Here is a 26021-nt window from a genome sequence, read left to right as displayed (position 1 = left end):
AAATTTTGTTAGACTGCATCATGCTTGATGTGTAACTTGTAATGTAGCAGCTCACAAATACTGGATTTAAAGCCGAAATACATATCAATATTTAAAAGTTAAAAACATCTGATAATCTCTGCTGAATGACCCCAAACATATTTTTTGGCATTTCTGTGCAGCAGTCTCTTGGTATTTATCGGTTGATACATATGTCTTTAACAAAATTCACACAACAAACCTGTATTGGCTGATTTTTTTTTTTGGTCTAGCTCTAAACAATCACTTAAAACTCTGTATTCAAGTCACATCAGGTTTACTTTGGATTGAAGCTGCCATCATGGGTGTCAAACATGGCAGCAAGTTCAAATTCTGAAATACTTTTGGATCTCATGGTGTTGCCATAGAAAAAGAAGGTACAGGAAGAGGTAGGTGGACAAAACAGACTGTAAACTCTCACTCTGAACTGTTGACTGAGTTATTGAAAAAGGTGGTTGAGACCTCATGTTGTGAGTACTGGATGAGGAGGAGAAGGGATTGGCCCAGAAGGAGTTTGTAATCTCTCCTGTTGGATCTGTGTAACCCAAAGGAGGGAAAACATGGAGATGGACCCAGGATGGGAAGGCAGGAACATTTTCACCGTTGGTGATGTTGTCTTGTTTTGTCCCTGACTGGATCCTAGCTTCCATATCATCAACCCCCATCCTCTTACCGCACACACGGACACACACACTCAATCCCAAACCTACCCACCCTGCGTGTCTTTTTTTTTTTTCCCCCAGCCAAAGCTAATTTGCAGAGGCGTGAGTGTGGGTAATGCTACTGCCGTTTCCATGACAAGCTAAAGCCAGCACTTACACCACATTATGCCCCTGTGTTACACGTTAGGCGTGCAAGCGGGCGGGTGGGCACACTGCAAGCTGGCACAGTCACTCCTTTGTCTGCTTCCTCCTCCAAACTGTGTTATTTCATGATGTTTTTTTTTTTTCACTCAATGTTTTTTATTTCAATTTCAAAGCCTTGTCTGTCCTCTCCTGTTCTGCTTTTTTTTTTTTTTTTTTTTTGCTGCTGCTTTGCATGGTTATGCCTTTGGAGCAGAATAGGCCTTGGAAGCAAAATGGTCCTGGAAAAGGAAACCGCTTTTCCTGATTTTTGCATTTTACATCTCAGTAGCCAACTGCCGAAAGGCCCCTCTGTCTTGGCCTGCAGGTTCACTGCTAGATGGGAAGCATATCTGCTTCTGAGCGAATCACTAGCAACCCCCCCCCCCCCCCCACCCATCGCCATCATGATGAATTTTTTCATCAGTATTTACATATTTTCCTACTTTGTGACATTACACAAAGCCATGGCATACAGATTTTTTAATAAACTGTGGAACAAACAGTCCCATATCGTTTGGCTCGGCGGCAGAGCAGCTGAGTGCCTTGCTCAAAAGTAGCAGGTTCAGTCTGTCAGATGTTCAACCTCCCTGCGAGCTCTCAGGTGTAAAGAGTTATCGTTCTCTCTACACCTGTTCACACACACAAAATGATGCCTGACTTCACTAAACAGTGTCTACATGCGCAGTCACACGTACACACACTTTCTCTCACGGCTCTCTTTGGAAGGAGCCCCTCCTCGGTGTGATTACAACAGTAATGCGATATATCCTTTGTATGTTAATGTGTATTATTTTTCACGCTACATTCGTTCTCCTCTCCTGTTCCTGCCTTTTGTCTTCCCCCCCTCTTTTCCTATTGTTCCATCCACTCCACATCTCCATTTACATAATTGAACTTTTGATTGGACTTTGCACCCTCCCCTCTGCTCTCATGCAGGCGACGTTTGAAATCCGAAGCATAATTTCATGGGTAAGATGACGCGAGGTGATCATTCGTCTTTTTCCCTCTGTCTTTTTCTAATTTGAAGACGCCCCAGATTAAACAAATTGCTTGTTTTGATTGAAGGTGCAATTAAGTAATTGAGAGTGTTAGTAGTTGGAGCCCAGCCAATCAGATGAGAGCTTTCAATAGCAGGATGGACAGGCCACTTAAGTGCACTAACCTTTATCCTCTTAAATGTGAACAGGTATTAATGTTTTTCAAGTGTGTGTACATCTTGGATAAGAGCCGTGTGTTTGCCTACCTTTTCTAAATGGTCTATACAAACAGTATATATGTTTTTTCCTTTACTGTATGCTTTCACTTCAGCATGTGCCTGCTGTTCAGTATCAGTACATTAGAATTTGAGTGTGTATGCATATACAGTATGTGTGCCTTTCTACTGTAGACCCTGTTGTCATTTCAAGTGTGTCTGTGTGTTTGTGTGCTTTGCAATGTGTGCGTGTGTCTATGGACTTTTTTTTTTTTTTTTTTTTGCCGTAGGCTCCTTGAGCGGATTACAAGTTTTTAAGAGTATGAGATTCAACACCTCCTCAAATCTGACACTCTCTGACACTGCTTTGAAGCCATGAAAGTGAGATTGGAGAGACACGGAAGCTCTTTTCTCTCCACAGAGTCGTGGGTTTATGTCATTGGGTTGAGGCCAGTTAAGTTTCCATTGAAGCGTTTTGCCCCAGAGGGAGAGACAAAGCTGCCACTTAAAGCGTTTCACTTGTATCTTTTTTATGACTTTGAAAGGCCAGTTTTAATGGTCTCCATACTCTGCAGACGTTTAATTGTGGGTAATGCGACGTGACTGTTTACGTCTGTTCATCTTCATTTTGGCCAACAGGGTGACCCAGAAGTACACTGTCTTTTATATCTTTACCCCCAAGTTTGCAATTAGACACACTGCTAAAGCGTCTTTCTAATTCAAGTTCAGTTGCTGACTAAGGCTCGAACTGATGATTATTTTCACTGTCGATTAATCTGTGAATTATTTGATCTGTAAAATGGTAAAAAAAAAATGTCGATTGGTGACGTTCTCCAAATTGTTTTGTTCAAAGATAGTCAGTTTACTGTCATAGAGGAGTAAAGAATCCCGAAAATATTCACATATAAGTAGCTGGATTCAGAGAAATTTTACTTTTTCTTCAGAAAAAATGACTCTATCTAATTAATCGATTATCATATAATAATGATTTAATAGTTGACAAGTAATGGATTAATCATCGCAGCTCTATTTCTGACTATGAGTTGAAAAACAGATTTTAAAAAAAATCCCTGCACCTATCAATTTAGTGTCATTATTTTTTATTAACTTTGGGGTTAAAATGAAATATACATGTACAGTATGTGTAGTATATTGCAAATGTGTGTGAAACCATCTTAGACTGTTTTGAGCCGATCCTACTGTCAAATCTTCCTCATGTATAATGTTGGTGAAAAGGGATTTTGTTTAGTATTGTGCTGTTCAACTCTTGGTAAGTCACAGTTAAAAGGTATTTCAGATTATTTCTGCCCTCATACAGTACAGTTGATATTGGCATATTGCCCCAAAAGCAACATTTTCCAACCTCGCTACAGAATTGTTCTTTTGCTTAACACCTAAGATCGACCTGTGACAATTTTCTAATTTTCCATATCATGGTTCATCCGCTTTTACCCATGATTCCAGATCTTGAATCCCATCCCACCCTCCCAAAATCACATTGCTGACACCAAAAATCCTCCTGACACCAGCACCAACAGGAACCTGGGTGCTTCCATTCGCAGGTTTCCTCCTATCTTGTCATTCAGGCATTGTAGTGAGCTTAACCCCCCTTCTTTCTCTCTCACATCCTTTTCCCTTCTTCCATTTTTTTTCTTTCTTTGCCCCGTCGGATGTATGTTGTTGACACTGAGGCATCAGGAATAATGGAATCTCTTGTCAGTGGCTTGTATTTTTCACCCAGGCTGTTAGGGCTGTGTATAATAGTAGCAGAGGAGGAGGAAGAGGGGAGGTTATGTGCCACTGATAGTAATGAAGGTTGCCTTTTCATTTTTTAATATGGAATGTTTGTGGGCCGAGGCAATGCTCTCCGCTAATCCTACCCTCGAGCCGAGCTAGCTACATGGCTGTGTCAGTGTTGCACACACACATCCAGTGACATTCACACAGACAGATAAAAGACAAACACACACACATACACACATACACACGCACACACACACATACATGTACACACCTGCCTTTAGGCAAGACAGCAAACTGTTTGATAAGTCAGGGTGCATTTCTGTTCCTCATGAAAATTTCACTCCTCCCGTGTTTGTGTCTTAAGGAAATGCAGCCGGTTCCTGTAAAAGAAGATATGGTGTTTGTTCAATATTTGATGGATATGAAAGCTTGAGTGCGCAGATGCATTTGTAAACCTTTATCTGGAAGGAGAGTAATGGAACAGTCTGGGCTGCCGATTGAGAAAATTACATCAGTTTGGGTTGTGATGAACGTGGGGTCACTGCTTGTCACACGCCGCTGTCACTTCTAAAAACTGGTTTGTCAGGAAGGAAGAAAAGAATCATTTTTGAAATGACACATCAGCTAACAGAGGTTTTAAAGCACCCGAAGTAAATAACACACTATCCTCGACTTCTCTTCAATATGTTGTTAATCGAAGTTAGTGGTGTGTTTTGTTTTTTTTTTACCCTTTCAAAGTGCAAATTATGGTGCATATTAATATGTGTGTGTGTTTGTATTCTGTTGGCTAAGACACCTGTGTGTCAGTAGGTGGGTGTGTATGAGACAGCGAGCCTTAAAGTCTGTGTACCCCACTAGCTAATGCATGTGTTTTTTCCAGTGGCTGTGTTACGCAGGTGTGTATTTGCGTGTGTGTTTTCCGCTGGCTAGGGTGCAGGGTCTTCGGCACTGGAGTGTGCTGTGTGTCTAATTGCTTTAATAGCACCTGGTCTCTAATCCCAGGTAATTAGAGCGCTCAAATTAGACGGCTACTTTCAACCGTCACTTGAAGAAGCAGAAAGGGAAGGCCTGGAGGAAGACCGCTCCACTCTGAAACTCTACAAACACACACACACACACGCTCACTGTCACTGACACACACAAAAACAGTGGCATAAGCAGAGGACAACTAGAGGAACAAGTTTAGCTCACACTCATTTACAGAAAATGTAAATAAATGTTTATCATTTTAAGGTCTCTTAGTTTAAAAACACACATTACGTAAGATTAGTCAGTGACAAAATTAGTTGATGAGGTCAACAAACATTGCTGTCCTTATCCACGTACAGTAAGTGCGACCGTGTTCGGTAATCGGTATTGACTTTCTGACTTTTTATCTCTTTTCTTTCTCTTCTTCTTTTTTTCCCTTGCGTTTGTTTGAGTGGCACGCAGGCATTGTCAAGGCCGCCTAAAACGTGTCTGGAGAAGCTGTGGGGAAAGGTTAAGGCCCACTTTTAAAGATGAGCCGGAAATGTCAAGTGTCCGCCCCTCAGGCTCCCGCTACCGTCTCCCTGTACTAAGACTGCCGTAGGGGCCTGCATGACTCACACATACACAGACACACATACACATACACACACACACACTGGTACAAAGGTTAGGAGTTGCTATTAAAGATGGCCTCCAGTCTCTTGCATCAGATTTGGACCTTGTGGTGTCTCAGCAGGCTCCAGGCTCGCAGTCACAGGTTAAACTACAACAATAGAAGAGTAAGAGACATCCAGGTGGTCATGGACTACAGCTCATGGACTAATATTGCTTCAGTACTTTATTTATGCCTGTTGACATTACAAACCAATTATTTTTAGTGTCTTAAAGTCTGTCAACAGCAAGGACAACTACATATCTACGTAATCTTGTTACAGGCTTAAAAGCATATATAGTCTGTCGAGTTTTGGTTTAGGCAGTCGTAAAAGTAGGTTGAAGTGTGGTCATACACGTCTAGGCCTCAGCATTAAGCTTAAGCACATTTTGTCTTTGGATTGATGTCATCAGTCCAGTCGTAGTGGCCATAACTTTTTGATTTCCAAAAGAAACAAGTCTAATTTCTTCCCTGTGTCTCTGAGTTCTGCAGGATGTCATGGGTTCTGCAAAAGGCTTAAAGACACCATCACCTCATACATTTCCCCAAGTCTTTTCCCCATTAGTTCTTCTGTTCTTGCAGTAGCACAAAGCCACCAACAGAGGGGGTTGGTCGGCCACCACAAGCCTTGACACAGGGCTGAGACAGTCACATTGTAGTGAGCTGTGTTTTCTCCAGGCCTTCACTGTGTGTCTTTGAAACTGGGTTAACTCGTTATGGTGGTCAATATCAGGTTGTGTAAACCAACACATCTTCATTCACTTTCACTACTAAAGGTTAAGTAAAGGTTTGACTTCCGTAATCATCTCGTGCTTTGAGATTAAACATCACCTGTCTGCGAGAGCGGCATCATCATGACATATTGCTGGTGTCATCCAAGTCAATATTGTACAAGACGGTAAACAGTTAAAAGAGAGTAGACATTACAGAGTAGTGTCACTGCAGCACCTGATGTCTGGAGGTGTTCAGTCGTATTAACTAAACAGAAATCGTTGATAAGTCTTTAATATGGTTTAGTGTCTGAAATGCAGTTTAAGAGAATTACCCTGTATATTTAAAAGCCTATAAAAGTCAACTTAAGCATGATGAAACTTAGACACCCTCTTAAAACATACCGTGTCATGCAATTAAGGAAATCTGTCTCTATTAGTCACACGTTAATGTCATTGTCCTGCGTATAATAGTAATATTTGAACACATTTCATAGTCTTTTTGATCACTGGCCTCTAATGAATTTAATCAAGTCTCACTGACATTTTTGCCATTTCTCTCCATAACGATCTGAGAGAATTAGCCCATATCTGTCGCTCCATAACCAGATTAGTGAATAGCCAGCTGAATAATCAGAATAGCATTGGTTCTGCTGGCCCATCAGAGGAAGACCAGTGTCTCCATGCCACCAAGGATTTGTGGGATTTGGAGTCTGGGAGAGGAAAGGCTCCTAATGGTGAAAGCTTTCGACCCAGATAAGACTTCAAAGGCGGAGCTAATTAATAAGATGTTTACATTATCCACGGTCATACGCTGCTTTGTGCATGACCCTTAACTATGGTGTGTGTCTGAGTGTGTGCGCGTACGTGCATGTGTTGGCTCATTGTATGTTAGTATAGGAGGCTAATTGGATGGGTGGAGGTTCGCTAAGTTAACATTTTATTGCAAAAAAATAATGAAAGGAGCTCACATGTGGTGTGCAGTGCGTGTGGACGATCTTTTGTACAGGGTTCGGAGACCGGTTTTAATATTCTCATATAACAGTTGAAAAACACATTAAAGTCATTTATGTTTTATGTTGTGTGTTTCCAATGTGCATTATTGATTTTTATCAGTCAGTATTAATTCTTTTTGTCCTTGTGTGACCCAAAAAACAGCCATAATTTGAATTAAAACCCTTTTTGTTTTCTGCCTTCTCCACCCTCCCTTTTCTATGTCCCTCCTCCTCCTCTTCCTCCTCTCTGCTTGCAGCCCAGCCCCGTCCCGAGTCCAGTTTTGGGAGGAAAGCCCAACGCCAGCCAGTCTCTGCTGGTCTGGTGCCGCGAGGTCACCAAGAACTACCGTGGGGTGAAGATCACCAACTTCACCACCTCGTGGAGGAATGGGCTGGCCTTCTGCGCCCTGCTGCACCATTTCAGACCTGACATCATGTATGAAACACACAAGCACACACACTAAATGAGTGTTTCTTTTACAGTAACAGTGCTAGAATTAAGACCAAAGAGTCAAATGTGGGTGGAAACCAGAGTGTTTAGATTTTGGAAGGTGAGGTGGAAGTGCTGTGTGTTCACATTAGATGAAGACTCTTCTCATGTGCCTCTTTTAGTAACTTGGTATGAAGGGCGTAGGTTTCGTTTCAACACTAGGGTCACATGTGAAGTAGGGAGTTTGAGGTTCCTCCAGAAAATCCTTGGCATCAAACACAATTTCCTGCATCCTGGTGAATTTAATGCACCGAATTTTTTACTTTGCTTCTATTATGTTTTTATTAGAGGAGACAAACGCACATGTTCTAGATATTAAGGGATACCTGTCTCCTGCGTCCCACCCGAAATTTACACCTATGCTTTGTATCATATTTGCACAGTTACCTGTCATCATGCAGCGTCCTTGTATCCATCATTCCTGTCTCTGTGTTTGATTAAGAGGACAGATGTGTACATACTTATGCATGCACGACCCAATCTGTCATTTACATATTTGAGTACAGAGTTGCATGTTTGCCACCATCACTTATCTCGTTCCTGTGTGTGCCGGGTTATAATTCTTTGAACATTTAATATTTTACAGGTTGTGTGTGTCAGATTCCTTAAATGTTTAGTGTTTAATGTGTGTTTAACACTCAAAAGTCCGACATATGGAAAACCTGCAGCCCCATCAAGAGAGCAGACATGACGATAATTTATCTAAACTCCCTGCTCTGTGTACACGTGTGTGTGTTTATGCTTGTGTGACTTTGCACCCCGGTGTGTTATTTTTACACATTTTCCACTCTATTAGTTCTGTTGATTGCACTGCTATGAAATTGCATGTTACAGTTCTAATGCCATTACATGTGACGCATATTTAAACGCACCTCTTTCTCTGCTATCTCTCTCTGTCTCCCATTCTCTCTCTCTCTCTTTCTGTTTTTTTCTCCTCTGCCTCCTCTCCACCCCACCCCACTGTTCTTCCAGAGACTACAAGTCGCTCAATCCTCAGGATATTAAAGAAAACAACAAAAAGGTAAGAGGCAGCCACCGCTGGGCCCTTCACACCACTTAGCTCCCTCCCATCCACATCTCCATTTGGCCTTATTTAGAGATCTGCCATTAATCCCTGAATATAGTGTGTATGTGTGTGTTTCTTGGTTTGATAGGGGAGGGTGGGGACACACATGAAGGCAGACAAATGCATACACTCACAATCACACATATGCACTACGGACAGAATGTTATAATGACAGGGTTCCCCCTGCTGTGATGTGTCTACGTGGCCATAACTTAGTCACCTGGCAGAGGTGAGATGGTATCTTAGCTCAGCTGCCCGCTGGGAGCTTTCTACACTGCCTCTGCTATGTGTGTGTTGATGTTTGTGCGTATGTAATATAGGGCTGCAATCAATCACATTTTTTTTTACATTCAAAGCAATGTCTATCATATTTAATGACGTCATCACCCTAAAACATCAATATTTAAACTAAGTAATCCTCAAGTTGAATGAAGTGATTCATTAACTCTCTTTGATAAATAAACATAGGTAATGCTGTTTTGACTGATGCGTTTTTCACTCGCATGTCTCACGTCAGATGCACTGTCATTTTAATCTATGTAGCTGTCTGCGCTGGCTCCTTGTAGGCTCATGTCTCAAAGGCGCAACTGTGAACTAAAGTGTTTATTCACACTTCAAGTCCATTTCTTCATCAGTACAAAATTGTAACCAACGCGGTACATTTTCTGCCATTCGATAACTTCACTGCTAACCCTTATGTCTGCTCTGATCGCCAACAGCTGTCTGCCCTGAGCGTAGGTACGGTCTCTCTCATACACTCTCATTACTCTTTTATAACACAGTCATATGCATCTGTGTTGATGGGAAAAAAATAGATCAGTAATACTCACACATTTCGAAGGAAAACTGCACCGAAAGTTTGGCTGCTCTGTTGTTAGAAGTACTGCTCTGAAATTCATGGATTTGAATGCTGTCATCATGCAAGGGCTACACTAACGTGATATTTGCAATCTAGACACAATTCTAAAGAGGCGTCATGCAAACAGAGCGTACAAGTTGACTCCACAAGGTTGTCATCAAGGATGTGTGTGAGCCAGTGTCTAGTAGCTAATGGTACTAATTACATAAACAGCGCTAAACAATGACATCAGTGCTAACAAAGCGAACAGTGTTGACACGCACATGCACTAACATGCACACATGGCCGGACTGCAACAAACCAAAGAGAGGCTCAGATTACAACACACACAGATGTAGCAAAACTTCTGCTGTGTATATTAATGCTCCGTATGTTGCATGCAGAAGCTTTAAATCCTACAAATAGTACAATAATAACAATAATAATGATAATAGTAATAATGATAGTGTAGCCTGATCTTTATCTGCAACTGTGGAGAAATACTGGGTTAAAACAGAACGACTAGACGATGAAGCTTTGAACTGTTCAGCACAGCCCAAATACAGTAAGAGCATATTTGTCTTGTTCAGACTGTTACTACTTTTACTCTTTGGTTTCAATCCTCTCTTCTCCCAACAAATTAAAACCCGCATATACGGACTCACTTCTAAAGCTCAACTGAATAACCCATTCACACCTTGCCCTATGTCATCACATCTGCACATTCACAGTTTGAGGTACACACAAGCACACATCACCATTTTCCCCTCTGTCCCTCTGGCTCTTCACATGCACATTTACTTTTTCCAAACACACAAATGCACACTGCTGTTTTTCACTTTCACCGTGTTACTACACACTCTCACACATATATATACACACAGACGCTCTGTCCCTTCTTTGGCCCCGAGGGCTACACAGAATGATATGCGTCGGGTTCCTGCAGCTTGATTTCCTCTTCTCATACACACTCTGGCTCAGCGATAACCTCTGGTGGCCCTGTTAGGCATGAATGCTACCCTGTTGACAATAACCACAGTGGAGGGAGAGGGAGAGACCCAATCCCATATCTGCTAACTGCCCCTCACCCCCCTCCAGGTGCTCAAGTAGCCCTGAAGAAATTGGTTAGATATAAGTAATATGGGAATATGCCGTAGAAGGTGATAGCTGGTGAATAGCTGCAGCACTGTACCCAGTGCTCTGCGACCAGCTCCTCTGTAAAGATCTACACCAGCTGCTGATGTACATTTGGCCAAGCAAGCTATTCCTTTGCAGTGCACAGAGGTGACATACTGTAGGTGGGTATCAGCCTCCTGCTGCCATAGTGCTCGTGTAGCCCTCAAGAATCTGATTATACACATATATAGGCATTATTGGAAATATGTGAAACAAGGTATCAGCTAATAAATGTATGTTCTCATTATATATGGACAAGTTGTATTGTGCAGGGCAAGATGTGGCCAGCAGTTTGAAAATGTCCTTTATCGAAGTTAGCAACCAGTTAAGCAGCCGATTCTTTCTGATGTGTTGATAGTTTTGTGGTTGACAAGCGTGTTTTCCGAGGTTAAAATGAGCCAGAAGTTGTCATAGACGGTGTGTGCCATTGTCTGTTGGCTCTTAGATTAGTTTTTCACATACAGTGACAATAAAATCGGCATGTAAACTGATTTTCTCTGCATGTGAGATGTTATGTCTGTGGGCTTTTACACTATAGATGTTGTTGGTGTCTTTCCAGCAGTGTCACATACAGTAATTGTACATGAATTACATTCTGTGCTGTAGGTGGCTGTGATTGTGAAAGCCCAGTGGGTTCAGAAATGAAAGAGGAGCAATACATCGTACAGTGTTGTGTTGTTGAACAAGAGAATATATTGCCTGCAAGAAAAGAGAAACCCCCCCACACTAGGCTTAGCACAGTGTGGTAGGTTAAAGAACCCAAAGAGCAAGCAAGGGAAAAGAAAAGAGACAAAGAAATTAATGTAAGAAGAACCGAATGAGAGAGGGTCATGAAGAGAGACTTCATACCATCCACAATAGAGTTGCTTTATAAGGAGTTATTAGAATGTATAGAATTTATTGAATGGACAGCAGAAATGGAAATGTTATAGAAACGACAAGTATCTCTGCTTTTCATGGCTAGTTGATAGACATGCCCCCCTCCTCCTTTCACAGTCTATCTGTGGAGAGTGATTGCAATGAGCTCAGACTGTGCTGAATTATGACAGATAAGGACAATCAATATTGGGGGTGGATAGGGAAAAAAAGGAGAAGTGAATATTCAGAACACTTACAGCCTTTGAAATGATCCATTATCGATGGTTATGTGTATGTGTGCTTGTGTGGGAATGATTGTGTCCGTGTCCACATTTGTTGTTTGAGGAGTTTGCATGCTGAGATCGCCTGTGTGTCTTGTCTGTTTTGTCAGTGTGCTGTGTGTGTGTATGTGTGTGTGTGTGTGTGTGTAATGAGGCCAAGGAGAATTCATTTGTCATGCCATCTGATAGTGTAGCACCAAGCACCAGGCTAAAGCTCCCTGAGCACAACCGTGAGGGGTTGGGCTGAGGGGAGGGGGCGTTGATGATTGACAGTGATAGATAGCTGTCAGTCACTGAGAGGGAGTGGGGGGGGGGGGGGGGGGGGGGGGGGGGCAGGGAGCAGCGGCCCGGGGCCGGCAACGCTAACATTTAGTCCAAAATAAAAGCTTTGTCAGCTTGGATGATTGAAAGTGAGGAAACTAGATATTTGCCCAAAATACATGATATTTGTGTTGGATTAAATGTTGCTCTGATCAGTCAGTACTGACAAATCCAGTAGATCAATTCTACTGACAGGCTCGTTGCAGATGTTGTCAGCTGAGCAGCAGTAGGGCTAGCTGATAAAACTGAAAGCACCATTTATAGTAATTTGTTTTATACAATTACTCTATAATGCAGTATGTCCATATCCACAGTCCTGTATGTACTGCCCCTATTTTACTTACTTTTATATGTTTATATTGTTTTTAACATCAGGGAGTACCATCGTAATTATGTTGTCTTGCACAGCAGTGTGATGATAATAAAGTTTCCTATCTTATCTTAAAGTTTTATGATGTGTATCACAAAACATGAAATCACAAATAAATTAAACTGATTGCAATAAGCTGTGTTGTGCTTTACAAAAGGGCTCCTACAAGAAAAACAAACCACATAACAGTGTTAGATTATAAGTAGCTTGGAATCAATAATTCATCTAACAAAACTGCAAAGAAGTAGCAAAAGTATGAGATGACATGAAAACTCGAATAACTATAATACTATATTACTGCCCAGCTGTACGATGCATGCTCCCCTCTTTTCAGAGATTGTACGTCAGGTTATGGTTTTTCAAATAATATTTTAAATGGAATAAAACGTGAAAAAGTGAATGAGTTAAATTTTCTGAGGCGACCTGTAGCTCACCGGGTAGAGTGTGCGCCGCCTGTTGGCTGAGTCCTTTGCTGCAGCTGGGTTCAGTTTCTGACCTGTGGGCCTTTGCTGCCTATCATCCCACCTCCCTCTCCAGCCTTTCCTGTTTGTCTATGACTGTCGTGTCACTAAAAGTAAATGTCCAAAAATAAATAAATGAAAAGTTAAATTGTGGGAAAATGACCTTATTACCCTTTGTGATTTACCTGATGCAAGTTAATAGGTTTTTAAATCTGCTAGTATTCTATATTTTTCTTATTGTCAACAAATATGACAAAAAGACCAGAATGCATTGATCCCACTGTGAAGCCAAAGCCTGACATATTGTATTACTCGGTGCCATAGAGCTCCATTATTCATATTTTTAATGATTTCCATTTTAGTTGGAGCCAGCAAGCATGGGAGTCCTGAACACGTCCAGTTTTGCACCTGCAGAGCTCAGAGCTCAGAACCAGAACGGACACGTTACCTGCGGTTATCTCCAAGTCACATCTGAACACACCCTCATTTAAATCCTGCAACCTGACCTGTGTTTAAACACAGTTTTGCTGTTACGCCGTTTTGCGTAATGCACTGTACCATTCAGATGTGCAAAGCCCCCGTTCAGTCAGTTTCCACTTGCTGTTGATGTGATGCAAAGTGACTCAAAGATAACCAATTTTAGGGAAATGATCTGTCCACATATCTAAAGAAACTGGCTTGTTGCTATCAGTCAGCTGCATCCTCAGCTCCAGAATGATGTTATGTTGCATCTTCTGCATATTTTGTCAGTTAGCTGTGTGCTACAGTTGTCCGATCAGGCAGGCACTGCTGAGCGTCCACATGTCCAGCTCGCCCACCTGGGATTTATTTTCGTTTTCACCTGCTGCCCGACTGTATTTAGTTCATTTTCTTACATGTACCCGTGAATTTATATAAATATATTTGTTACCCACTACAGAATTTTTTTTGTGGTTTACCTAGTGGGTACCCGGCCTTGTGTTGGGATTCTGACATGTCAGTGTCCCACACAAGTGTCATTGTCAGGGTAAGGAAGTGTGATAGACCAACCCATTGCTGATTTTGGTGTTTTCTTGGGATTTGCTGACTGTAACAAGGATACAGACTTATCCTTTAACTGCAGTGAGCACATACTGTAGGCTACCACCACAGAAAACAGTTCACCTGAAAACAACAGGTCCTCCCTCAATATCAGTGTCTCAGTATGACATGCCCAGCGCTCGTCAAGCTGTAAGAGAAGATATAGAAAGAATAAATCATGACACTGAGGTCAAAAAGACTGTAGCGCATGTCAAGACTAACATCGACCCTGAAACAAAACCCAGCTCGAGAGCCTCCCTCCCTTCTTCCTCCTCATACAGCTCTCACGTTCTCCCACTCTCGCTCTTTTCTCTTTCATTCTTTCATTCTGTCCCTATTGAGCAGCAAAGTTGTCGCTCTCTTTCACAGCCTACCCTGGGCGAGAGGGGAACAATGTAAGCACACTTTGCTCCCCTGAATACGTGTTAGAAACCCAATCAGGCCCTCTTATTCCCCATATTCTTTTTCTTTCTTTTCTCTCTTTCTTTTTTCTTTCACACTCCCTTTCTGCCAGGGGAAGGAGAGGAGGAGGAGGGGGAACTTAAACAGGCTTGCTGTAAAGGCAAACTCCTCTCTGTTCTCCCTTTTCTTTTTTCCCGCCGTCAGTTCTTTCTTCCTGCCTTGTCTCTGCAAGCACAAACACATGCTTTCCATCAATAGAAAGGGACAAAAGAGGTGAAAGTGAAAAAGACTCCTCCTAACAAAAGACATCATAATTGATTGTAAATTGAGAAACATCTCTCATTTAAACCCCCTTTTTATTCTCCATTTCTCTCCTTCTATTCTCATGTCACCAGTTAGAAACAAATACAGTTGGAGGAAGATTTACTACAATAAAAAGGGTTTTCTGAGCTGTGTCCAGAATCACTTCCTTGTTCACTTTTCACATTACAAACAATAGATGACTCTGTGGTGAGTGGTAAGATGAGATTTCTTACCCTTATAAAAGATCATGACTCTGCACCATCACTGAGAGATGTAGTGTTGCATAAAGCTTGATGTAGGGTTTCCAGAAGGGGCAAATATCAGCCCCACCGCAGATTTCTGCAGTGCAGGTTTTAATTAATAATTCAGCATTGATAGCACCACCACAAAATTAGGCAGATACTGTACATCGTACTTGATCAGACTTGATGTGCTGTGTCGTGCTTGAAGTATTCTTTCCATGGGTTGATGGGTTTATCCATCAAATGCAAAGCAGTGCATCATTGTTGAATTTTTGTCAAAAAATTAATTGTTGCAGACACTACTATGTTTTTCGTAATCTTTAGGGCACTATTTAGTGCATAAAGTTTGCATGTAGAGTTCAGACACTCAGAATAAAATTGGGGGGAAGATAGGTTTGTGCAATAGTTAGCAAATATCTGTTGTAAAAGCCAATATTTTCTGTCATATTTATAACGTTACAATGCTGGATGTTCATATTAAATGTGGCCAAAGTCTCAAATAATGAAGTAAACTTATGTAAAAGTAATTAAGCTTCAGACTATTCTAAAAACTCTGTTTCCAACATATTTTTTTCTACTTTTGAGACAAGCTGACATGTACTCATGACTGTTTTCCTTATATGGTCATCTGCTCCAGGAACACAACTGCGAGGGCTTATATTACATACATGGCTAGATTTAGCTACATGCTAACGTCAGGGAAATCTGTAATCTGTGGTAATTCTTCCCTGATTTCGGACCATATTCTGCTGAAAAAATGTCCGGTTATGAAGATTCTGGTTTTAACGCTGCTATTGGTGATTTTCATGTTAAAAAATGACACTATAGTTCATTACAGTTATTGCTTGGCTGCAGTGATGGTGCAGAGACACTGCGTGTGCAGATTTGGAAGACCTGGAAACAATGACCAAGCAGAGCAGACTGGGCTTTTTTGGGAGGTGGGCTTAAAGAGACAGGTGCTAAAACGGAGCGTATCAGATAGAGGGTGATTACAGGTGTTACAGCACAGTCAGTATGAGGGAAATAATGTGTTTTAAACATTCAAGCATGTAAGTTTGTTCTAGTAGAAACCTGAAAATGAGCATTATAGTTGATGTAGCTCATCAACCCATCAACCAGATAGTGGTTTTACAACATAGCTCCCAAAAGGTATCGAATGAATGCAAAGCAAGAACATAATAAAAAAAAATCATACATGCTCCATAAACCCCTTGTAGATAAATAAAGGTTAGAGAATGTGCAGGGGGAAGAAAGAGAAGGACAGGGCTGAAAAAGAGCAAGCAGGCTCTTCAAAACAATCCTTGGGGTAAGTAAAGGTAAAAAAACGGAGAAGGGTTTGGAAGCCAGAGAGGGAGACGGAGAGAAAGAAGGAGAGATTGATAGACTGGGGAGATCTACAGAGGCAGTGAAACAAACGAGCGCTGCAACAGGTTGGAATTAGATCAACACTATCAAGCAGCCCAGATACAAGCTGTGATACCTGGGAGAGATGGATGGGGAGGTTATGTGTGTTGTGTGTGTGTGTGTGTGTGTGTGTGTGTGTGTGTGTGTGCTGTTAATCTATTTATTTACCTGTCATTGGCTGCGATAATGGTTTTCATCCCTTCTCTCTCTCTCTGTCTCTCTGTCTCTCTGTCTCAGTCTATCTGGTGATGGGGGATTGGGTTTCGTGTGTCGCTTGATAATCAAACCTGTATTTTCTCATCAGACTCTAATCAGACCAATTACACGCGTGACGGAGAGCGTGGGCAGGTTGATGTAGGGGAGCGATAAGGACACACACACACATTCACTCTCACACACACACACTTTGGGATTAAGCGCTCTGTCTTGGGGTATCTGCGTCTCTTATCGGGGACAACCATCCCTGACATGACCTGTCAGCAGTCATGCCAAAGGTGTCTCTCACTCACAAACACACATGAGCACATATACACATGGATCATGCATGCAATGCACCAAATACAACCAGTGTCTGACAACCAGACTTCTCCTGTCTCGTCAACCATTGTCACCCTTCCATCCCATCCATTTTTCAAACAGTAAACTATTTATTTCCTCTGATTTTGCAGGTAGGCATGACGACATGACAATAGTTCTGTTGTATGAATCTGAAACTGAAAGCTTATGTCTTTTTTGGCAGGCATATGATGGCTTTGCGAGCCTGGGTATCTCCCGTCTTCTGGAACCATCGGACATGGTGCTGCTGGCCATTCCTGACAAGCTAACAGTAATGACCTACCTGTACCAGATCCGGGCCCACTTCTCCGGTGAGGAGCTCAACGTGGTGCAGATAGAGGCCAACAGCAGTCGCAGCACCTACAAGGTGGGCGACTTTGAAACTGACACAAATGCCTCCATAGGCCAGGACAAGTTCTATGCTGAGCTCAACGACGTGCAGCACCGTCAGGCTAACTCTGAGCCTGTTGAATCTGCCGGTGGTGTTAACACTGAATCTAATGGCACTAAAGCCACAGAGGAAGAGGCGATGGAGCTGGGTGGGAAGGCTGAAGTAGGAGCGGTTAGTGTGCCAGCAGCAGGGCCTTTACAGGCGCCTGTGCCATCGCCGCGCACAGCATTATCCGCCTCAGCAACAGACTCAACCCACGTGACACCATCAAGCTCTGAGGATAGAGGGAATCTCCTTAAAGCCAACACTTTAGACCTTAGTGAGTTACCGCAGAGAGTGGAGAGAGAGATGGAGAAGGAAAGACAGCAGAAGGATGAGGTGGGAGAGGAAAGAAGGGAGGGGAGTACAGACCTGGGGTCCCCCACCAGGAGAGGGGCCTCCTCGCCCCACCAGAAACTGGGCTTCTCCTATAACAGGGATGCTGACCTCATCAAGAAGAAGAGGGCCAGCCTGCGTCATTCGGAGTCTGAGCCCGCCTCAGACACCAGCTCACCTTCAGTCAACCACACAGACACGCCTCCCAAACAGGTAAACACCCAGACAAATAACAGCATACAATAAATGTATTTTCAAAACTCTTTTAATGGATATTCCTAAAGTAGAGAAGTACCTGTCTGTCAGAGTGCTTTTTAATTTAGTTAGAGCTGACATCAGAATTTTAACACATTGAATAGTTTATGTTTATTTCTTATATTTGATTAATCACTCTATTTTAATAAAAAAAGAAGCCAAGCAGCCCCACTAATTGCAAGGATGTAGAAACAGGAATAGTTTCAGTGTTTTGAATATAGTTAAATGTGTCCTTCAAGGGTCAGTAAGAGATACATTAAATTATCTCGCAGCTAATTATAAATCCTGCACCTGGAACAACCTCTGGGTCCGTCTGTATGATGTAGACTAATTCATGTCTTGCTACTTAAGTCAGGTATTAAGATTCTGACAGCGTTTACATGCAGGTACCTGCCTGGCCCCTAAATGGATTGTTCAGGTTTTTATCCTTGCACCCTGGCTTTGATTGAAACTTTCACTGCTACATCAGTCATAAGACAGAGGATGTGGTGAACACTCATTCCCTCCTGGCACTTGCTAAGCTTCAAATCCCGACCTCGTTGATGCCACTGCAGAGATGACCGTACCGAAATTCTCTCGTTCTGCATTAGATGTTGTCGTTGCCTGTCTCGTTGCCGAGACCCAGACACATCGAGGCCGGGCCCTCAACATGTGGCGACTATAGAAGGCACCCAGGAGAACCCCCTGCTTTGACATTTCATTATATTTTTCATTATATTTCTCATCCCTTCAGTTGATGGCAGTTGGTGCCGTGACTGCTCAGCCGTGGCGACGCTTTGCGCAGAGCACACCTCATCTTGTCTCACACACGCACTGGCACGCACCTTAATGCGTGTGCGCATACAGTCACACACAAACACAAGTTGAATACATTGCAGCCTGCGTTGGTTAACCCCAGATTACCGCTTCCTGTTTACAAGTCAAAAGGTCACGGGGCAGGCGGGGGAGGCAGCAGGGGGGTTATGACAGCTATGACACCCCATTTTGATCTGCTGTTATCAAGCTAGTGGGATGCATCCTCGCCTGCACCCGGGCCAGATTTGACTTGTTGAAAGGATAAACATGTTTCAGTGCTGTAAACAGCCTGGTTGTAATGTGCCTCTGTCTAAGCCAAATGTAAAAGCACTGTTTGCCCTCTTTGCACCCCCTTAAAATACAGCCAGGATGACCTGGCAGATAAAATTCTAAGCTAGGTGTGTTTTGCTTTATTGTCAAAGCCATCATGCTCTCCACACCACTAGACCCAGACAGGACTGTGAGCCCAGCTCGTAGGTCGGCCATGTAATGCCAAAGTACAGGTCCTGTATATCATGGGGGATATACCCTGCTCCTATATTTGGAAATGTGGAAGCTGTTTGTATAAAAACTTGCTACTCTAGATAAAAATGTGTTCATTTCCACAGCATGTCAATTGTTTAGACATTTTTGTCTAGATTATACAAGTTAAGAATCATCTATTATAGGGTGTGTGCAGGTCCAGTCTTAAAATGTCTTAAGTTCAGATTTGTAGTTAAGTATTTTATAGTTAATTTGAATTTGCAAGGTCCAGATTGCCACAAATATTTTACCTAATTTCAAATATCCATTTTTTTTTATTTTCTTTTTGTCAAATTGGGTCAAGCTCCTTTGCGTGAAGCTCAGCATTTCTGATGTTACAAATCTTTAAAACTACCACTGAACCTAATACACTCTTTTTACCCTGTACTTGCACTTAACCTTTTGGCAAAATGTAATGTAAAGTAATGTTAACTCCAATAACCATATAACTACATAAAACAGACCTTTACTCAGGACTACATATACACTACTTACCCTAAGAAAAAGATGAATGGTCCAAAAATAAGTCTTAAATTTAAAGACTTAAAAATAAACGTTAAAAATCATCTCAAAAAGGTCTTAAAACATTAAATCTAAGTGTCTGATACCTGTCGACACCAGTCCAAACAATATTATTTGTTGCATTGTGTTAATAAATAATTTAAAACCTGTAATGCTAACTGCATATCTAGAGGTGGTTTTGGTTTTTGGCAACACACTTGGAGCTAACATGTTTTCTCTTTCATAGGAGCCAACACCTGCCCCTGTATCAAGTCCGCCTGCTGAGAAGGTGAGTAAAAAGTTGAGGACTGTAAAAGGAAAAATTATGTGTTTATTCTCATATTTGTACAGTCAAAAACCTTTGATGTGATATGTGGTGTCTGTAATATGGTTTTGTTGTTTGGTTAAATGTTGTGTTTTGTATTTATGTGTAACGGTGCACGTCCTGGGATGCAAGACAAATTTCAGAAAACATTCTGATAATGTGAAATCCAATCAAATAAACTCATAAAGAAGAATATAAAGAGAATTTGTGTGCTTACAGGCCTTGTTTTAGTGAGGGAAAGGACACCTTATTTATGACACTTTTTAATTAGAATTGAGCTGTACTGCCATTAGTATTGTTTGATGTCATCACGCTCCTGCTCTGTCGTTGCACACAGAAGGTGCTGTCTCGTCAGGAGGAGCTGAAAGAGAGAGCCAGACTCCTGCTGGAGCAGGCCCGTAGAGATGCTGCAATGAAGGCCGGCAACAAGAATGTCCCCAGCACAGCCGTCACTGGACCAAACAGGGCCACGAATGTCTGCGATGTAAGTCAGAGTGGTGTTTGTGTGTGTGTGTGTGTGCATGAAGGTTTTTTTTTCTCTCTGATAGTGTCTGTCACATCTTAAATGACCACGAAATTGACCTCCCTGTTTCTTTCCTACCTGAGGCTCAGTTTGGGTCAGCCTGGGTCTCCAGGTTTCTGAGGAGGGGGCAGGTCTGTCTGACCTCTTCTGTGTGTAGTAAGTACAGGCTGTCCTGACTTTGAGTTGTCTGTCCTTGCCTCTTTGCTCCGTGCACTGGAGTGTTGTACAGCATCGCCTCAGTGTGCCGGAACAGCTAATAGAGTGACCACCAGCCTCTTCAAACCCCCTCATGTCACTTCCACAGTTCTCTAGTCGCTGCTCACTACACTTGCAACATGCTGGAAAAGCCTGTCCAAACTGTCTCATCCTCTGGCAGTCCACTTTGTTGAACACTTTATGAAAAGGCTTTGAGAAGGGGAGAAGACTTTTCCTTATTAACTTCTGCTCAGACTCTCTTATGGACTGCTGAACGTCACAACCTGAACATGTCAGAAAGAAAAACCAAAATATGGATGAACTGCCTTGCTCCCTCTCCTCTCTTTAAACATTTCTCTCTCTTTCAGCCTCTCTCCTTGGTCATCTTGACTCTGCACAATTTTTATGACATCCCGACCAAATTTGCTGCCCCCTCAATTTCCTCGAACACTGAGTAAATGTTGTACACAAACACCTGTCAGCAAAAGTACATTCATGGTAAAGGGGGGTGGGAATCGCTGTTCCGAAGCAAACTAGACTAGAGAAGACGTGAGTGAAATTGCCAGCTCTGAACCGAGCACGGTCCGCTGAACATAATATACTGGGAGGCGGGGGGGCACACTGATGTACCAGGAGTTACCCTGGGAAAGCACTGTTGTCAAATCCTCAGTGACGTTTCCAAATGTTTCCAAGAAAGGAAAATGTGGGAAGGGGGGGGCAAGAAAAAAAAATGTGAGAATTGTGACGACAACGGATTTGAGGGTAAAATGAAATAAATACCCTTTGGTAATGAAATATCTAAAAGGCAGCAGCCGCATGCCCCTGCATTTGCTGCCTGAATCCTTAAAGAGATATATGCCCTTGAATTAGATGGTTTTTACAGAGTGTGTGTTTGTGTGTGTGTTTACGTACATAAGCGCGTTGTCAGTGTTTGTCTGTGTGTCGGCATGCAAATGTGTGTGTTGATGTCTGCGTGCAGGCCACAGGAATAACCATTTCGGCATAATCTGAGCAAATAAATGAGGAACTTCCAAGGACTGGTGGCGTTAAAAGTCTTCAGAGAAAGAAAGCAAATTAAAAGAGTTTTTCAAAGCTGTGGCAGTGCCGATATATTTCCTTAGCGACAAAAAAAAGGTCCTCTTCTGTCCCTTGTTGTGCGGCAAGATGGCTGACTTCACTTAGATTAGCTCCTTAAAGTAGCCAACCCGCCACTCTTTCTCTCTCCCTCTCCTCCTGATTTCCTTACTCATTTCCAAGGACAATTGGTTAATAACCCCCTCACACACACACACACACACACACACGAACACACACACACACACACTGCTCCCATGCATAAAGGAAGGAGGGAACGGAGGAGGGGCGAGAGGAAGATATTGAATTGTTTACACTTTTTTTAATAGAAAACATTGATCAAAGGAATACGACTGGCCTTGAGGCCAATGTGCTGATAATTGTTAGTGATTCAGATTAGATTACTTGATGTCTTGTTTTGATTAGCGTGTGTGTGTGTGTGTGTGTGTGTGTGTGTGTGTCCTCGTGTTATCAGCTGGAGAGGCCCAAGCCTTTCCCATTTAACTCTCCATCCGTCTAAGTAGGTGCTTTGCGGTTTAGCATGCATAAGGTATAATTTAATTCAATTAAAGCAGGCTTCATTCTTGCAGGGAAGTGGCTAATGTGGGGGCAACAGAATGACAGAATGAGAGGAGGGGGCTGCATTAGCTGTTTTGGGGGTGTTGAATTCAAAGCACAAATGACACATCAGTTAGTTTGAGATCTATTAACTAAAATCATGTCTTTTTCAAAGCCGTAGAAGTGCTGATTTTCATGTGACAGTGCAATAATTGATCAGTCAAAAAAATACTGAAAGATTTGTTGATAAGAAAGTTGCAAAATAACTGTTAGCTGCAGCGCTAATTCTCTAAACAGAATAAGAGCATCTATTCCAATTGAGAGTGGTGGGAAACCTTCTTTGGCTTTAGAAAAAGGGGAATCAGATCTTTACATTGAATATAAAACTCTTGTCCCAAAATTTTCCTGAACAGCAGTTGGTGAGAAAGGTGGACTCACAAAGTCTGGTCCCTTTGCAAATTAGAGGCGTCCCCAACTAAGAATTTACACTGTCAGGTCTATTTCGTGAAGTGATAGTCTGAACTTTTCTTTGTTTGTTTGCTTGTTATGTTTGTTTCTCATTGATCCATATTCTCATTTGCAACATTAGTCTCCTTTTTTTCCACACCAGACAAATGAACCAAAACTCCCAATTAAACAATTTGTCTTCCTCACTTGGTATAAGACCTTATTCTGTAGTAAGACTTGTCCATCCAGCACCTTTTGGTGTAGAGGTGCAGCGCTGTCCGTAGTACTGATAGGGAGCGGAAAAGATGGAAAGACATACAGACAGAGCATGTCATTTAGTTTGCTTCCTACTTGCTTTCTGTGGTTGTAAAGGAACTTTTGACTTTCTCTTACAGGGAGAGGGAAAGAAAGAAATGCAAGCCTCAAGCTGATTTTTATGGAGCCGTTCACAAGTTCGAAAAAATATTTTTACTCTGTGAGCGCCATGTTCAAATATGAGTGCTCTGATTATGAAAAATTTGCATCAAAATAGTTAATATATCATGATTTATTGGGAGAAACCAAGTAATTCTATGTAAAATCAGACATTCAGCACCCCTGTGTAGCCTAGTCGGAATGATCCTTTCATAACTACATTTTCCTACAACTGCAATGATTCGGCTGAAAGACTGGCAATCGAATTGTTAAATAATTAGCTATCCAGGGTCACCCCTTTCAAACAGTCAAAGGAAGGTGCAACAGATACATATTACAACATTAGGGTATCTTCTCTACTGTTGCAGTCATTGCTCAGTCTAAATGCTCACACTAAACGTGAGAAGATAAAAACATATACCGACTGTATGACAACATTTGTAGCACCACACTGTATGATAACATTTAAAGGTCTGTACTATTTGTTGTTGAATGTAGCTCAATGCAGACCAACATGTTAGATACTTGTTTTGTGTGTGTGTGTGTGTGTGCGTGTAGCCTTGTTCTCTTGACCTATGCTCTCCCTCCTGCCATCCCTAATTGTAGCCCACAGTGACTGGTTCTTTCATCTAAGGTCACAGGTTCAGTTTTCTCTCTTCCTCTCCCTCCCTGTCTTCTCAGTCACTTTCTCTCTGTCTCTCTCTTTGTGTTCATTTATTGTTTTTAACGCTGTTTTCTTTGTTTTTTCACTCGCTTGTCTTTTTCTCTGTCTTTCAGTATTTCTCTGCCACATCTTGTCCTTCTGTTCTCTGTATCCTGTGTTGCTGTCTGTCCTCCTCTCACTGGTCTTTGATGGACCAGCACTTCTACTGATAGTTTTGAGCCCATCACCTCCTCCTTGTAGGTGTCTTGTAATGTTATAATGTCACAACCCCCCTACTCACACAGCAGATAGTGGGTAATTAATGAGCTTTCCTAAAAACATCTAGGCCAAGGACTTTGTTCTCTTGTTTTATCCTTACTGCAGACGCCCCAATTTTTATTTGTCTTTCTTTAGCTCTTTTAGTCTTTCCCACTGTTATTATTTTAATGGAGAAGTGTGTGTGTGCATGTCTGTGTGTGTGTCTGTGTCTATTCGCTTCAGGTCTTCTCATCCATTAGCAGATGAGAACAGTAATTTCACACCGGCCTGGCCAGGCTAATTATCAGGATCCACACTAGGTTTGGGAGAAGTGTGTGTCTGTGTGCATGTGGACACACAAGAGTGTGCTCCTGTGTGTGTTTCTTTGCAAAATTATGTGTGTGCAGTTATATAGCACCTGTGCACTTTTGCATTTTATTGAGCGTGTGTATGTGTGTGTGTGTGTGTGTGTGTGTGTGGTATGCGTTCCAAAGTGCACGCAAATGCCTTGGTGTTTTCCAGGTAAGAGAGTTCCCCTGCTCACTGACTCGTTGTGATTCCTATAATTGGGTCCCGTTTGATTTTTGCCGACCAGCACCCCCCTCCTCCGTCGCCCCCCTTTCCTCCTCCTTAGAAGTGGAGGGGACTCCTGGGTCTCTGCTGTTGTGACCTGTGGGTGTTGTCATCCACTCCCATCTGCTGTCTGTCCTCTGATCCTGACTTGACTGCATTCATGTCCTCATTTTCTCCTCTCCTCCTTTTCTCTCTTTCATTTGTGTCGCTGGTGACCAAAACAAAGCCCTCTGGCTGAACCTCGGCATTCCTAAAGGTTCCCGAAAATGAGAAGTTATTCTGACGGTGCTGTATTTCATCCAAGTGATTATAACAAATATGTTACATTGGTAACAAGTTAGCTGTTTCCTGGCTGTTGGCCTTAAAGGCGGATACCCACCAAACGAACATCAAATAACCAGTTGTGACGAAGGCTGACTGTTGTGTTGTCTCATGTCGCCTGTTGCCAAGAAGTTCCACATGAACACACTGTAAGTTGACAGCCAACAACAGCCAACTAGCATGTACGTTCTGCACCTGTGTGAGAGGAAATAACTCTCCATACCAGCAGGTAGCGGCAGTCTGTAATTATTTAAAAAGGAATGCCAGACGACCACCAGGAAGGATTCAAGAAGCTAGTTAGCCAATTATCACAAAAATAACATGACCTGATATTAAAAGAACAAATAATTTTACCATGCGCTAGCAAACAATAACACAAACAGTTACGAACCATTTGTGCTAAAGAGCTCACTGGCAAAAAACATAATCTTACCTAAAACATCAAGTTTGGTTGAGTGATTTTGCTTACTAACGGGTTCCAACAGCTCAGATGCTAATTCAACATGCTGAATCTGCTGAAAAACAGCCTACACGGGCCAAGTAGTGCCAACAATGCTGGACACACTGTAAGAACTAGGGCGACAGACACTCACCGACTGTGTCAGGGCCCTAATGTGAGTGTTGACAGCGTACTACATGTCATAGTTTTCATGATCCAGAAGCTCACACTTTTAGCTCAGATTAGCTCAAATCGCAACTGAGAAAGTATTTTGTCTGCAGTAAATGCTAGTAAGTGAGTACTACTTACTCCTCTATCAACAGACTGAGAAAATGCCTGTAATCTGACATAATCCTGTACACATTTGATAATTGTACACCTCCAGAATACAAATATTCTAATTGCAGCATATTTGTGTTTGGAGAAAAAAAGGTTTAATCCATAATTGAAAAGGCCACCAGT

General features: G+C 42.2%; 1 protein-coding gene across 5 annotated transcripts in view; it reads left to right on the top strand.

Moving 5' to 3' along the window:
* Nucleotides 1-26021, top strand: part of ehbp1 (EH domain binding protein 1) — a 162787-nt gene that overhangs the window by 72014 nt on the left and 64752 nt on the right. For all 5 annotated transcript variants that reach the window (XM_033612644.2, XM_078160960.1, XM_033612643.2 and 2 more), the window contains 5 exons: nt 7382-7560; nt 8587-8635; nt 17135-17929; nt 20037-20078; nt 20452-20598. In XM_033612644.2, coding sequence (XP_033468535.1) covers nt 7382-7560; nt 8587-8635; nt 17135-17929; nt 20037-20078; nt 20452-20598 — 1212 coding nt within the window. The remainder of the gene's footprint in view (nt 1-7381; nt 7561-8586; nt 8636-17134; nt 17930-20036; nt 20079-20451; nt 20599-26021) is intronic.

The sequence above is a fragment of the Epinephelus lanceolatus genome, chromosome 17, assembly GCF_041903045.1.
Source record: "Epinephelus lanceolatus isolate andai-2023 chromosome 17, ASM4190304v1, whole genome shotgun sequence".
NCBI classification, from domain to species: Eukaryota; Metazoa; Chordata; class Actinopteri; order Perciformes; family Serranidae; genus Epinephelus; species Epinephelus lanceolatus.
This window is presented reverse-complemented; position numbering and strand designations above follow the sequence as displayed.